General features: G+C 48.9%; 1 protein-coding gene across 1 annotated transcript in view; it reads right to left on the bottom strand.

Moving 5' to 3' along the window:
* The window catches only part of HMGXB3 (HMG-box containing 3), a 71,454-nt gene that overhangs the window by 29,898 nt on the left and 26,443 nt on the right, over positions 1-15,113 (bottom strand). The window contains exons 8-12 of the mRNA XM_077266310.1: positions 14,726-14,886; positions 12,978-13,075; positions 5,497-5,592; positions 4,452-4,598; positions 2,583-2,884 (exon numbers count right to left, since the gene is read on the bottom strand). Of these exons, the coding sequence (XP_077122425.1) occupies positions 2,583-2,884; positions 4,452-4,598; positions 5,497-5,592; positions 12,978-13,075; positions 14,726-14,886 (804 nt within the window). The remainder of the gene's footprint in view (positions 1-2,582; positions 2,885-4,451; positions 4,599-5,496; positions 5,593-12,977; positions 13,076-14,725; positions 14,887-15,113) is intronic.

Below are 15,113 nucleotides of genomic sequence, written 5' to 3'. Positions count from 1 at the left end.
ACCCACTACTGCTCCCATACACAGTGGATGGAGAGGTGGTGAAACATACCCACTACTGCTCCCATACACAGTGGATGGAGAGGTGATGAAACATGCGCACTACTGCTCCTATACACAGTGGATGGAGAGGTGATGAAACATGCCCACTACTGCTCCTATACAGTGGATGGAGAGGTGGTGAAACATGCACACTACTGCTCCTATACACAGTGGATGGAGAGGTGGTGAAACATGCGCACTACTGCTCCTATACACAGTGGATGGAGAGGTGGTGAATAGTGTTGAGCGATACCGTCCGATACTTGAAAGTATCGGTATCGGAAAGTATCGGCCGATACCGGCAAAGTATCGGATCCAATCCGATACCGATACCCGATACCAATACAAGTCAATGGGACTCAAGTATCGGACGGTATTCCTGATGGTTCCCAGGGTCTGAAGGAGAGGAAACTCTCCTTCAGGCCCTGGGATCCATATAAATGTGTAAAAGAAAGAATTAAAATAAAAAATATCGCTATACTCACCCTCCGACGCAGCCTGGACCTCAGCGAGGGAACCGGCAGCGTTGTTTAAAATTCGCGCTTTTACTTGGTTACGTGAAGTCCCGGCTTGTGATTGGTCAGGGCGGCCATGTTGCCGGGACGCGGACCAATCACAGCAAGCCGTGACGAAATTACGTCACGGCTTGCTGTGATTGGTCCGCGTCCCGGCAACATGGCCGCCATTAACCAATCACAAGCCGGGACGTCACGGGAGGCTGGACACGCGCATATTTTAAAAAGCGCGCGTGTCCAGCCTCCAGTGATGTCCCGGCTTATGATTGGTCACGGCGCCATGTTGCCGGGACGCGGACCAATCACAGCAAGCCGTGACGAAATTACGTCACGGCTTGATGTGATTGGTCCGCGTCCCGGCAACATGGCCGCCATTAACCAATCACAAGCCGTGACGTCACGGGAGGCTGGACACGCGCGCTTTTTAAAATGGGCGCGTGTCCAGCCTCCCGTGACGTCCCGGCTTGTGATTGGTTGCGCCGCGGTCAACCAATCACAAGCCGGGAGGCTGGACACGCGCGCATTTTAAAATTTTAAAATGGGCGCGTGTCCAGCCTCCCGGCTTGTGATTGGTTGACCGCGGCGCAACCAATCACAAGCCGGGACGTCACGGGAGGCTGGACACGCGCCCATTTTAAAATGCGTGCGTGTCCAGCCTCCCGTGACGTCACGGCTTGTGATTGGTTGCGTGTCCCATGTGACTGCGACGCAACCAATCACAAAGCCGGGACGTAATTTTAAAATCCTTAAGGACCTGAAATTACGTCACGGCTTGCTGTGATTGGTTGCGTCTCCCATGTGACTGCGACGCAACCAATCACAACGCCGGAACGTAATTTTAAAATCCTGAAGGACCTGAAATTACGTCACGGCTTGCTGTGATTGGTTGCGTGCCGGTCACATGGGCGGCACGCAACCAATCACAAGCCGGGACTCACGTAAAGGAAAGAAAAGCGCGAATTTTAAACAAAGAACGCTGCCGCTTCCCTCGGTAAGGTGCAGGCTGCGTCGGAGAGGTGAGTATAGCAATATTTTTTATTTTAATTCTCTCTTTTACACATTTTTACATTAATGTTGTTTCGATACCGATACCCGATATCACAAAAATATCGGATCTCGGTATCGGAATTCCGATACAGCAAGTATCGGCCGATACCCGATACTTGCAGTATCGGAATGCTCAACACTAGTGGTGAACCATGCCCACTACTGCTCCCATACAGTGGATGGAGAGGTGGTGAACCATGCCCACTACTGCTCCCATACAGTGGATTGAGAAGTGGTGAAGAATGTTCACTACTGCTACCATATACACAGTGGATGGAGAGGTGGTGAAACATGCGCACTACTGCTCTCATACACAGTGGATGGAGAGGTGGTGAAACATGCGCACTACTGCTCCTATACACAGTGGATGGAGAGGTGGTGAACCATGCCCACTACTGCTCCCATACAGTGGATGGAGAGGTGGTGAACCATGCCCACTACTGCTCTCATACACAGTGGATGGAGAGGTGGTGAAACATGCGCACTACTGCTCCTATACACAGTGGATGGAGAGGTGGTGAAACATGCGCACTACTGCTCCTATACACAGTGGATGGAGAGGTGGTGAACCATGCCCACTACTGCTCCTATACACAGTGGATGGAGAGGTGGTGAACCATGCCCACTACTGCTCCCATACACAGTGGATGGGAGAGGTGGTGAACCATGCCCACTACTGCTCCCATACAGTGGATGGAGAGGTGGTGAACCATGCCCACTACTGCTCCCATACACAGTGGATGGAGAGGTGGTGAAACATGCGCACTACTGCTCCTATACACAGTGGATGGAGAGGTGGTGAACCATGCCCACTACTGCTCCCATACAGTGGATGGAGAGGTGGTGAACCATGCCCACTACTGCTCCCATACACAGTGGATGGAGAGGTGGGGAAACATGCGCTCTACTGCTCCCATACACAGTGAATGTAGAGGAAAAATTATTAGCGCAACAGATACTGAAAAAAACAAAGCAACTCACTTCTTGTCGCTCTTGTATAACTGGGTTTCACAAAGAAGACACTGGTCGGATGGAGACTCGTAGACGTTGGCCCAGGAGGTCTGCTCTATGGTGACCGTGCCATCGCTGACATCAGAGAGCACTAGCCGAGAACTGTTCAGCTCTTGGATCAGACTGAATGTTTCGGATAACTCAGACTCATTCTCAGGGATCTGAACAGATTTGCGGAGGAGCTGCACGGTGGACTGTCGCTGGACTTCTTTTTGGCTTTGGGTAAGAGACTCGCGCACACTCAGGTCAGTGGAAATACAAATGGGGGATTCCTGTAATAATAAATTGTCTATTAGACATGATCAGTGGCAGCTACGTCAGAGTGACCGCCGGCGGTGAGATACACAGTGCTAGTCGGAGGCAACACAAAGGTGGTCTCCTCCAGATCAAAGACATCTCATTGGAGACATCTACTTGTTTAATAACCGGTTTAGACTGCAATTCCCATGATCACAAGAACGATCGGTAGATGACTGTTCTGTGCGCATACACTTTTATAGTTCTTGGCAGCACTTGTCCTGTTCACACAAGAGGTTGTGCTGTGGAGAATGTGAATTTTTTCTTTAAACTTGCTTAATAATCATTTCACCTGAAGATTGAGCGCTTTCTTCATTCATCGGGTGATCAGCAGCCGATTTATCAGGCAACGATCGTCTTAGGAATGCATCAGCCAGTGTAAATACAGGCCAATCCAGAGTTTCCTCCAAAACAAACCCTCATCTACCAAAACAACTATCCTTAAATTTCTTTCTTTTTTTAAGGAGGTACTTAAAGGGGTGGTCTGAAATTAACATTGATTTTAATCCTAAACATCTGTTTATTTACTATAATAATCTAATCTATGCTCTACTACTTAATTAAAAAGTCCTTACCATTCCCCCTCGACTCTATGTAATTGCTTTATTTTTTTTTACCTACTTCAATTTTGATAAGGTTTCACTTGAGAATCCCAAGTGCATGCTGGAATACTCAAACAGGACGTCATCAGGGCGTAGAGAATACAGTCACTGCCTTAGCCTCTGACTCCATTTAGAAACAAAGCATCATCAGTCACGTCCACTTCAGGGACTGGGCTAGTCCTTGCTGTACTGAACATGCTCCCTTGTTAGTGGGCAATATTCTTTTCAGTGCACAGTGACAGTGCGCTCCTTCCCTGGCTCTAATAAGAAGTGACGAGCTGCCAAGAGAGCGCACTGTCAGCGCAAATTGTAAGGAGCATTTAGAATGTAAAAAAAATGTTAGTTTCAGACCACCCTTTTAAGTCCTTGTCTTATAGCGTAATTACCTCCGATAGGTGGCACTAGAGACAGCTGTATTTCTTCTTGAGGAGAGCTAATATGCATACCCTTTTTCACAGGAAGCATTGCCTGGCCTATAAGACCCCCACAGCAGCTGGAAGTCCCCACAAGGATAATCAGTACCCACTACATATTTTTTGATCTTTGCGAACAAAAGAATACCTAAATCTGATTGGGGGCTTAACTAAATACTCCTTGCCCTATAAGAATGCTGTCAGACTGATGTACAGTCCATTAGAATATATTGTATAAGTCAGCATACAGATGGCGCCTTCAGATAGGGACTATATAAAGGGCGCCGTACCGATTTTTCACCCAATGAGATAATATAGTTGTCTGATAACATATCTTGAGGTTGAGAGCAAGTTCTCTTGTCGAATGTAGGCCAGGACCGGGATCGACCTGGGAACCGGTTGGGTTTCAGCCGACGAACTGTGGCCAATCCAACTTTTTATGTCGGAGTCCCATAAAAGTCAATATTTAGGCGATCTCTAATAAAGCAGACTTGCAATTTATTTGGAAACCATGTATAAAGACTCACAGATCTGGTTTCTTTCTCTGCTTTGTCCTTTGTCAGGCTGAATCCACAGTTAGGACAGGTTTTCGGCTTATGTCTGTTGGTATACATGAAATTGCAGAAAATATTTTTACACTTTCCTCTCCCCCGCTGTGTAGCCAAGCCCAGGTCCTGAAAAAAGAAGACAGAATGGAAGATACAGGAAAGAAATATATCTTGGTACCATGTAAAGGGTAACTTCAATTCGCAGAAAGACAGGAGAGTCTGGGAATATAAACTGATGACACGACCTTTGACACGCTAAATGCAGGAATGAATGTGTCACACGCATTTATGTCTTTTTACATCAACTAATGAACTTGCCCATCAGACCATGTGGGGTCATCACAACAGAACCAGACCCTAATCACAGGACAATAAAACAATCCTTATCTAAGAATTGGCCCAATATTTATGGACGTAACTGTTTATCACCCATGGTAATTCTGCTTTATGTCAACTGGCTTATCCATGTTTTTTTTCCCCTCTCCTTTTTTTTTTTTTTTCTATACTATGTTGTGCATAAATATGTGATTCTTCAGAATTTGTTTTAGTCTTTGCCTGATGAAGAGACGTATGTAGTCTCGAAAGCTTGCAATTTGTTACCATCTTTTCAGTTAGCCATTAAAAGGTATCAACCACTGAGGACTCTCAATTCTAAATAGAATGGAAGATGTCATGTAATTTTCCTTCTAATTGTGGCCACGGGATTTTGCAACTTGACGAAGTATAGAAGGAAATTAAATTGTCTAATATTTATCAGTCTTCATGGTATTTGAGGGGTTTTTAGTTTTTTATTTTACATGGAAATGACCTTCAATCATTCCGTCTTATGGATAACTCATTGCGATGGATGAAGCTCAATGCAGAAATCTGCTTCATGTCAGAATTTCACTGCAGATTTTTTAGGCTGCAAATTGCTAACCCCTTCATGACCAGTCCATTAAAAATAAAAAAAATAAAAATTCTTTATTTCTACTTGTACAGGATCTTTGAAGATGAAGGCTGTGTATAAGTGATATATACCTACCAGGGCCACCGGGCAGCTATATTTATATGGTGGGAAGGAGTCAGTCACCACTTTTATATGTGGCTGGGGTACAGGTGCCTGCAGGTCTGTCCTTACCTGGCAACAAGGAACAAGCAAAAATGAAAGCATAATAATAATAATAATAATAAAATACTATAAAAGGAAAAATTATACAAAGAGGTAAAACAGGAGAAAACATTAATGCAACAAATCATTTCTTTAAGAGCATTTTTTCTGATCAAATAGAGTGAATTAAGACTGGAAGTTACTATGAGGTGGATAATCAACTACAAAAAAGGAGATTTTTATGTACTCACCGTAAAATCGGTTTCTCCGAGCCAATCATTGGGGGACACAGGACCATGGGTGTTATGCTGCTTGCCACTAGGAGGACACTAAGTAAACACATAAAAGAATTAACTCCTCCTCTGCAGTAACGACCCAGTTCGGTAGTAAAGCAGTAGGAGTATAATAAAACCAAGACAAGTAAACTATGTCAAAACTGCGGAATAAACAACAACAAGCCAATAGGCTAACAGGGTGGGTGCTGTGTCCCCCAATGATTGGCTCAGAAAATAAGATTTTACAGTGAGTACACAAAAAGCTCCTTTTCTCCTACGCCTCATTAGGGGACACAGGACCATGGGACGTCCTAAAGCAGTCCCTGGGTGGGGAGTAATTGCACTGCTCAAACCGCATGTACCACTGGCTTACTGAGGTACCGCTGTCTGCAGAATGTGCCTGCCAAGGGCAGCATCTGCCGAAGCCTGAGTATGAACGTGTTAGTGCTTCGTGAAAGTATGCTGACTGGACCAAGTCGCAGCTTTGCAAAGCTGTTGTGCTGACGCCTGGTGCCGAATGGCCCAAGAATCACCGACCGACCGAGTCGAATGCGCCTTAATCCCTGCTGGGGCAGGGGTGTTCCTGACGCGGTAGGATTCCTGGATAGTGGAGCAAATCCACTTGGCTAGAGTGGTCTTTGAGGCGGGTAGACCTTTCCTATGTCCCTCACGGAAGCACGAAAAGGACATCCGATTTACGGAAGGGAGCCATGTGAGATATGTACCGCCGAAGAGCTCTAACTACATCAAGAGTATGGAGAGCTTTCTAGATACGATGGGTTGGTGCCAGACAGAATGACGGCAAGACAATGTCCTCATTCAGGTGAAAAGAGGAGACGACTTTAGGCAGGAAAGAGGGAGAAGTCCTCAGAACTGCCTTGTCTGAGTGAAAAATCAGAAAAGGGGGTCGGCAAGAGAGAGCCGCCAACTCAGAGACTCGCCTGATTGACGTAATTGCCACTAGAAAGACCAACTTCCATGAAAGGAGGGTGAGAGAAATGTCCTGCAATGGTTCGAAAGGGGCCTCCTGAAGAACTCCGAGAACCAAGTTAAGATCCCATGAAGCCAATGGCATTCAATAAGGAGGGGCCACCCGGGAAACTCCTTGGATGAACGTCTTAACCGGCAGTCTGGAAGCGATCTTTCGTTGGAAGAGAACTGACAATGCGGACACTTGTCCCTTGAGCGAGGCTAGGGCAAGGCCTGACTCCAAACCTGTTTCCTAGCACGAATCATGGTAGAAGAAACTCCTGGAGAGAATCCGGCTTGGGTTAAAATCCAGGATTCAACAGCCACGAAGTCAAAGACAGGGCCCCGGAGTTCTGGTGGCAAAACGGGCCCTGTGAGAGAAGATCCATGCGATCTGGAAGCCGCCAGAGAACGTCGGCGACCATTTGGATGAGTTCCGCGTACCATGCTCGGCTCGGCCAGTCCGGCGCGACGAGGATCACCGGTCTCCCCTCTGCCCTAATCTTCTTGATGACTCTCGGGAGCAGAGGAAGAGGCAGAAATATGTACGGCAGCTGGAACCGATGCCACGACAAGACCAGAGCATCTGCTCCGATGGCGCAAGGATCGCGGGATCGAGCAATGAACTGGGGAACCTGGTTGTTTAGCCTGGAGGCCATGAGATCCACATCCGGCGTCCCCCAGCGAAGACAAATCTGCTGGAAGACTTCCGGATGGAGTGACCACTCGCCCGAGGCAAGACCATGGTGACTGAGGAAGTCCGCTTCCCAATTCTCCACACCCGGTATGTGGATCGCTGAGATGAGCGAATGATTGTTCTCGGCCCAGCGTAGAATGTGGGAGACTTCGCGCATGGCCACCCTGCTGCGGGTTCCCCCTTGCCGGTTGATATACGCCACGGCCGTGGCGTTGTCGGATTGGACTCTGATGGGGTGTCCTGCGAGAAGGTGGTGAAAGTTGCGTAAGGCAAGTGTGATCTCTCGAATCTCTAAGATATTGATTGGGAGACGCGACTGTCACGTGGACCAACGACCCTGTGCCGTGTGGTGATTGAAAACTGCGACCCAGCCCAAAAGGCTGGCATCGGTGGTCACCACTAACCAGCGCACTGGGAGAAAGGACTTCCCTTGGTTCAGGGAGGACTATAGCGTCCACCGCCTGAGGGTTTTCCTGATCTGTGGGGATAGGTGAAAACGACGGTCAAGGGAAAATGGACTCCTGTCCCAGGCTAACAGTAGCGCCTGTTGCAGGGGACGGAGATGGAACTGCGCAAACGGAACGGCTTCCATTGCCGCAACCATTTTCCGGAGGATGCGCATCGTGAAGCAAATAGAGTGAGAGACTGGGCGGGAGAGCTTGCGCGCTCCCTGTTGTAAGAACAAGACCTTCTCTGGAGGGAGAATGACTAACCCGCGGGAAGAGTCCAAAATCATGCCCAGGAAGCAGATTTGCTGAGCCGGCACCGGAGATGATTTCTTGAAGTTGATTTTCCAACCCAGGCGAGAAAGAGAATCCACGGTGATACTTAGACTCCTTGCAGGCAGAATGGGACAGCCCTTTGATCAATAGGTCGTCCAGATACGGAAGAACTACCACTCCCGGAGCGTGAAGAATGGCCATGACAGCTGCCATGACCTTCGTGAAGACTCTGGGGGCAGTGGCGAGGCCGAAGGGCAAGGCCACAAACTGGAAGTGTTCGTCCTGGACTGCAAAGCGCAGGAACTGCTGATGAGGGGAAAAAAATCGGGATGTGGAGATAAGCATCCTTGATGTCTATGGATGCAAGGAACTCTCCTTTTTCCAGGGACGCGACAACAGAACGGAGCGAGTCCATCCTGAAGTGTACCTGAACCCGTATGAATTTGTTTAACAGCTTGAGGTCTAGTATGGGCCGTAGAGTCCTGTCCTTCTTTGGGACTACGAATAGGTTCGAGTAAAACCCTTTGAACCTTTGGTCTCGAGGGACCGGAACGATGACACCGTCCCTTCGAAGCGCCTGTATGGCCTGCAGAAGATGTGTCGCTCTTGATTTGGGGGGAGAGGACTGGAAGAAGTGTGGGGGGGGAATGGAAGAAAACTCTTTTTTGTATCCGGAGGACACAAGCTCTCTGACACACTCGTCGTGGACGACCGAGAGCCAATTTTGACGGAACGAAAGAAGGCGTCCGCCTACTTTGTCGGCATCCGCCGGACACGTTGACGAGTAATTGTGTAGAAGGTTTAATGGATGCGGATGCCTTCGGGTCAGAAGGTCTCGGTCTGGACTTCCAGGAACGGTTAGGTCTGTATGAGACCTGGGGGTTTCTATCTCCCCGCCGTCCCGAACCAGAGGAAGAGGATGACAAACTGGAGTTGTTACGAAAGGACCGGAACTGAAACTGTTGTTGATTCCGAAAGGGCCGGGTAGGTTTCTGCTGAGGAAGAAATTTACTCTTCCCTCCGGTAGCGTCAGAAATGATTTGGTCTAGTTTCTCCCCAAATAAACGGCCAGGATGGTAAGGTAAAGAAGTCAGTGACTTTTTAGAAGCAGAATCTGCTCGCCAATCGCCCTCCTGATGGAGACTGTGTTTGCGGCCGCTTGCGCTGCGCAATTAGCCACATCTATGGAAGTGATACCTACGAAGTCTCCGGCCAGAGCTATCGGGTTAGCGACTCTGGTCGCCTCTGGGGGAAGATTACTGCCGTGGACGGTAGAGGTTAACACCTCTGCCCAGGCAAGCATTGCCTTAGCCACCCAGGTAGCAGCAAAAGACGGAAGGAGAGCTGCTCCTGAGGCCTCAAAGACTGAGCGAGCCAGGTAGTAAATTTGACGGTCAGAAGGGTTTTTGACCGATGAGCCGTCGGACAGAGACAGGATTGTTTTAGATGCGAGATGCGATACGGCAGGATCCACAGAAGGAGAGAGAAGCAACTCCTTCATCAGCTCCTTGGAGAAAGGATATTTAGCTTGCGTGGCCTTTTGAGCTGTAAATCGCTTATCCGGGTGTTCTCTGTGTTTTTGGACAATGTCCTGAAACTCAGGGTGATTAGCAAATATCTTTTGGACGCGTTTAGTCTTTTTAAAAGACACGACGTGTTCCTGAGTGGATACAGATTCCTCGTCCACCATTAGCGTTTTGTTAACGGCCTCAATAAGGGAGTCAAGTGTCTCCTGACCAATCGAGGAGTCTTGGGTTAAAGATTCCTCCGACTCGTATTCCGAGTCATGTACGCTGCGACCCACAGAGGAAGGGGAGCGAGAAGTTGAGCTCGTAGATGCTGAAGCTCGAGCGTGTACGGGGGATAAGGCATGGGTTCTTTTTCTGGATTCCCGTAGTACCGTACGCCCACTGTGGCAGGACGGCCCCGTACCGGCGCCAGATTCCATCGCGGTCGACAGAAGGGAGTTCTGGCTTAGGGAAGATCCCCGGAAAGAGTCCAATGCCTTGGCCAAAGAATCCATAGAACGTGACAGGGAAGCAGCCCACTCAGGAGGGTTAGGCTCGATGGGGTCAGTGGAGACATATGAGGCGGGGGCAGAAGGCGGCTGCGCACAGGCCGGGTCACAGTTCTGGCACAAAAGAGTAATGTAGGCACATGGCAAAGCAGAATTGCAAGTGGCACATGAAGTAAAAAACACAGTGTGCTTTTTATTGCCCCATTTTGCCTCCTTAGATTAAGACATAGTGTATGTCTATACCTCCAATAAACTGCGATAGCAGGGCTATGGTGCAAAGAAGGGGTTAAGCTTTTCCCTATAGGGTGGAGCAGCTTACCCACGGTCCTGTGCTGGTGTCCCCAGGGAGGAAGAGAGGAGAAGAAGCGTTTTCAGCTGATTTCCCCACAGAACTGGAGCCCCAAGATGGCGCCTGAGATTTGCAGGACTCTTCTCTTTCAGGACGAGAAGCGCCTGAGAAGTGGGCGGGGTTTCGGCGGTAGGCGGAAATTTTAACTGAGGCCTAGTGCGGCTGAAAATGCCGGGGACTAAATTTATGGGGCGCGCCGGCGGCCGCGATATAGCGCCGAATGATCGCCGCTGGCATCTAGCCAGCAGTACCTCTCCCCAGGGACCCGGACCGCACCTTCCCACGCAGGCAGCGTGAGGAAGGGTATTACTCACCAAAGATGCAGCCTGCAGCTCAATCGATCCTCCCTATGCCAGGGGATGGAGAGCGTCTGAAGTGTGTGCCTGCCGCAGGGGACTTATACGGACGTGCCTGCCACGGGGGACTTACGGACGTGCCTGCCGCGGGGGACTCACGGACGTGCCTGCCGCGGGGGACTCACGGACGTGCCTGCCGCGGGGGACTCACGGACGTGCCTGCCGCGGGGGACTCACGGACGTGCCTGCCGCGGGGGACTCACGGACGTGCCTGCCGCGGGGGACTCACGGACGTGCCTGCCGCGGGGGACTCACGGACGTGCCTGCCGCGGGGGACTCACGGACGTGCCTGCCGCGGGGGACTCACGGACGTGCCTGCCGCGGGGGACTCAAGGACGTGCCTGCCGCGGGGGACTCACGGACGTGCCTGCCGCGGGGGACTTACGGACGTGCCTGCCGCGGGGGACTTACGGACGTGCCTGCCGCGGGGGACTTACGGACGTGCCTGCCGCGGGGGACTTACGGACGTGCCTGCCGCGGGGGACTTACGGCTACCATGGGGACTAGATGACGCCAAGGTGAGGGCTTGATTGTGGAGGAGCCTGGGAGATGCACATAAGAGGTATACTCTATGTGCTCGCCATCTTACAGGGGGGAGATCGGAACCATATAGGAACCGTCGCCCTGGTGTAGATTAGGCGTGCCCCGTTCGTCGCAGGAGAGGTACGGGGAGGTATACTCACCTGTTGATGGTTCGGGGGAGAGCGGATCCTAGAAAGGAATCCGTCGCCCCCTTCACTCCGTTAATTAAAAAATAAAAATTTACAGAAAATAAAAATAAAATAAAAACAGTGAGGTCTGAAACAGACCCAAGTGCCTCCTACAGACACTAAGCAAGAACTGGGTCATTACTGGCCAGTCAAGGGGTGTATACTGCAAAGGAGGAGTTAATTCTTTATGTGTTTATTTAGTGTCCTCCTACTGGCAGCAGCATAACACCCATGGTCCTGTGTCCCCCAATGAGGCGTAGGAGAAAGCTCCATTATTATTGCTGCATCCATTGCACTTTATTATGCTTGTCAGACAGCTGTCTCTCCCATCTCCCCCATACACAGACCACAGCGAGCCGAGGGCTCCTATCTTCTCTACGAGAATGCCGCTGCCAGAGTCTTACCTCTGCGCCAAACAAAAGGATCGTCCGCTGAAATTCTAGTGGTCGGATCCCGAAGTCAAGAAGCCCCCCATACACATTAGATGGTCCGCAAATCCTGCAGAAATCATTGAGCTTGGACAACTTTCATCTAATGTTTATTGGGGACTTAACCCACCCAAATGCGATGTTCAATTTGCACACAATGGAGGACCTCCCAACATTGTCAGAAACCAACAGTTTAGTCTTCGGCACAGATACCTCAGACATTTCCTGAATGCAATCTACCCTCGTAAAGCGTATGGTCGTCATCATGGAGGGGTTTCCTGCATGAGACCATCAATGATACAAAGACCCAACACGTCCATGATTGACGTGATCAGAAGTTGAAACCCCGGCTGAGCACGATGACCCTATTATGAGTTAGGCTGCAGTCAAACTATTAGTATTTGGTCAGTATTTTACCTCAGTATTTGGAAGCCAAAACAAGGCGAGAAAAAGTATAATAGAAACACGTCACCACTTCTGGATTTATCACCCACTCCTGGTTCTGGCTTACAAATACTGATGAGAAATACTGACCAAATACTGAACGTGTGACTGCAGCCTAAGAGGTACACGGCTTCTCCCTGCCCCACTTCCCTTGGTCTTTCCTTATGTATACCCATGGGGACTCGCTCCTTGTACTTGTCAGCCTAGTCCTACTGGCGCTTTAAAGTAGGTTTTATCAGAAACACCACAGCGTTTCATCTGGACCAGATGACCCAGAAGGTCCCTTCCAACTCTCCCATTCTATGATTCAATGTAAAACATACACGGCTGCGGTAACAGAGGAACGAGTGATCAGATTGTTTCCTCCTTCCTCAGCTACAATATGACATTTCTGCAAAGAAATAATCCCCGCAACTGAACGCGTATAAGTTGGTATACATATATTTACCGCCATGTCCTGAGTCACTGGCTGCTGTAAAACCACTTGCCCCAGCTGCTTCAATGTGCTGGCCTTTAGCCCCGTGGACGAGATAAGGTTGTGAGTATCTGCGAGAGAAGAGTTTTTACTTTTTTCAATGTTGTTTCCACTTTGCTATAAGGGATATAGTTTCTCCTTGTGGAGAGTGGTAAGCCAAGCCTGGCATGTCAAGAGTGAGGAGACTTATAAGCCATGCATTCGACTCTAAGCAATTTACATCTGCAAATTGTAGCACACATGACTTATAAAAGCCTCCTCACTCTGACATGCCAGGCTTGGCTTACCACTCTCCAGAAGGAGAAACGATACCCTTTTCACCCCACTCCACTCTCATCTAGCCAAATCAGATCTCATACTTTGCACTGACGAGTGGCAACACCGGTGTCTGCAAACAAATTGACATTCTATTTTTGTTTTTATCCTAAGTCATGTTAAATATTTAATTTCCCAGAGGAGCTTGCACGGCTTATAAGTATCCTCACTCTGACAATTTGCATATTCAATTTTTAAAAACTAAAATAAAAAATAAATTATTAAGTGTAACCCCAAGTGGTTATTGCTCACCCGTCCTCAGCGGAGCAATGGATGCAGGTTTCAGCAGTTTGGAGAACACTAATGATCCCCTGCATACAGACTGCCACAAGCTCCATATAGTCTGTACCTGACAGTAGGGCGCCAATAGCAGCTGCTGTAGCAGCATTGACATGAATCGATTCACAGGACAAGGTCCATCGTCCATGACCGTAATCTCAGGCCGCAGGAGCCCTGAGAAGCGCCACTTATCATCTGCAGCTCTTCTTTTGATCAGCTGATCTGACGCGAGATGATCGCTGCAAGATGCACATGTGACATTGTTCCAGAATGGCCAATCAGAAGGAGAGCTGTGGATGTCGGGAGGTAGGAGGTGGTTCTCATGGCTCCCGTCATACAGCCACACATCACTGACGTGGCTCGTGCAAATTGGTTTGTGCCAACTTATCGCTGTGTATAAAAAAGTGTACATTCTTGAAGAATGAATTCTTCTGTCTCTAAATGTGGTCATCAGGAGAAACCAGGGCTGTGAAGTCGGAGCTGGAGCCCATTATGGTGGAGTCGGAGTCATGGAAGTTGAGGAGTCGGAGGTTTGGCTTACCGACTCCACAGCCCTGGGAGAAACGTTCAAGGGGTATATCCGGTTTCTATTGAGTTAAAGAAGGAATGTTTGGTACTCAGAATAAAAAATCTGTTTCTTGAAGCCTTCATTTGGGGGACACATCCATGGGGGGCAGCAATAGCGACACCGGCGTTCCGATCATTCCTCGAGACGAATCGCATGCACCTAGCAGCTATACTGAGGGGAGCACCTGGGTGCATGTGATTTGTCCCAATGAATGATCAGAGCACAAGTGGTGCTATTGCTGACCCCATAGTAGAAACCAGGCATACCCCTTAAACGTTGCTCCTGATGACCACATTTATCTATCTGACCGTTGCGACCACGGATTGGCTGCAGATTCAGGTGACAAGTCATTTCCAAGTCAACGTATCCCGTAGCCAGAACATATGGATAGGACACTATTACTTCCAAGAGGAGCAAGTCTAGAGAAGCCGGGAAATGCAGAGGTACATCGCACTTATTTCCTTATTTTATGGAACACCCCTTTAATTGTTATAAGAGAATAATAAGGGGAAAACCAAAACACTTTAACTATAAGTAAAAGACTGCGGCTGCTCATTACCAGGTTTTAGAATGGTCAATGTGTTGCCTGCACCCTCCATGCTGATTCCTCGGTTTGCACTGGCCGGGGCTGGGAGTATCGCTCTTATGGGCTTGGACGCGGCCGCAAGTGGTTTAGCTGCACATTTTGCGTCTGCTTTATGCGCTGATGAAGATGATGTCCTATTATAGTAAGAAAAAAAGCAGAATAATGAAGAAAAAAAAAAAAAAAAGTAAATATTAACCCAAGCCTGTAGTGTTAAAGGGGTTTTGCATTTTTGGAAAACCTGTCACCCAGATGCTGTTAAAAAAACAAGCTGAGCCCATTTCACCGGGGGTCTTCTATTGTCTGCAGTGCTGACGGCACTTGGAAAGCGCTACAGCCAATCAGTGAGCTTCATCCTGAGGCA

This window comes from Ranitomeya variabilis, chromosome 5 (assembly GCF_051348905.1).
Source record: "Ranitomeya variabilis isolate aRanVar5 chromosome 5, aRanVar5.hap1, whole genome shotgun sequence".
Classification (NCBI taxonomy): Eukaryota; Metazoa; Chordata; class Amphibia; order Anura; family Dendrobatidae; genus Ranitomeya; species Ranitomeya variabilis.
This window is presented reverse-complemented; position numbering and strand designations above follow the sequence as displayed.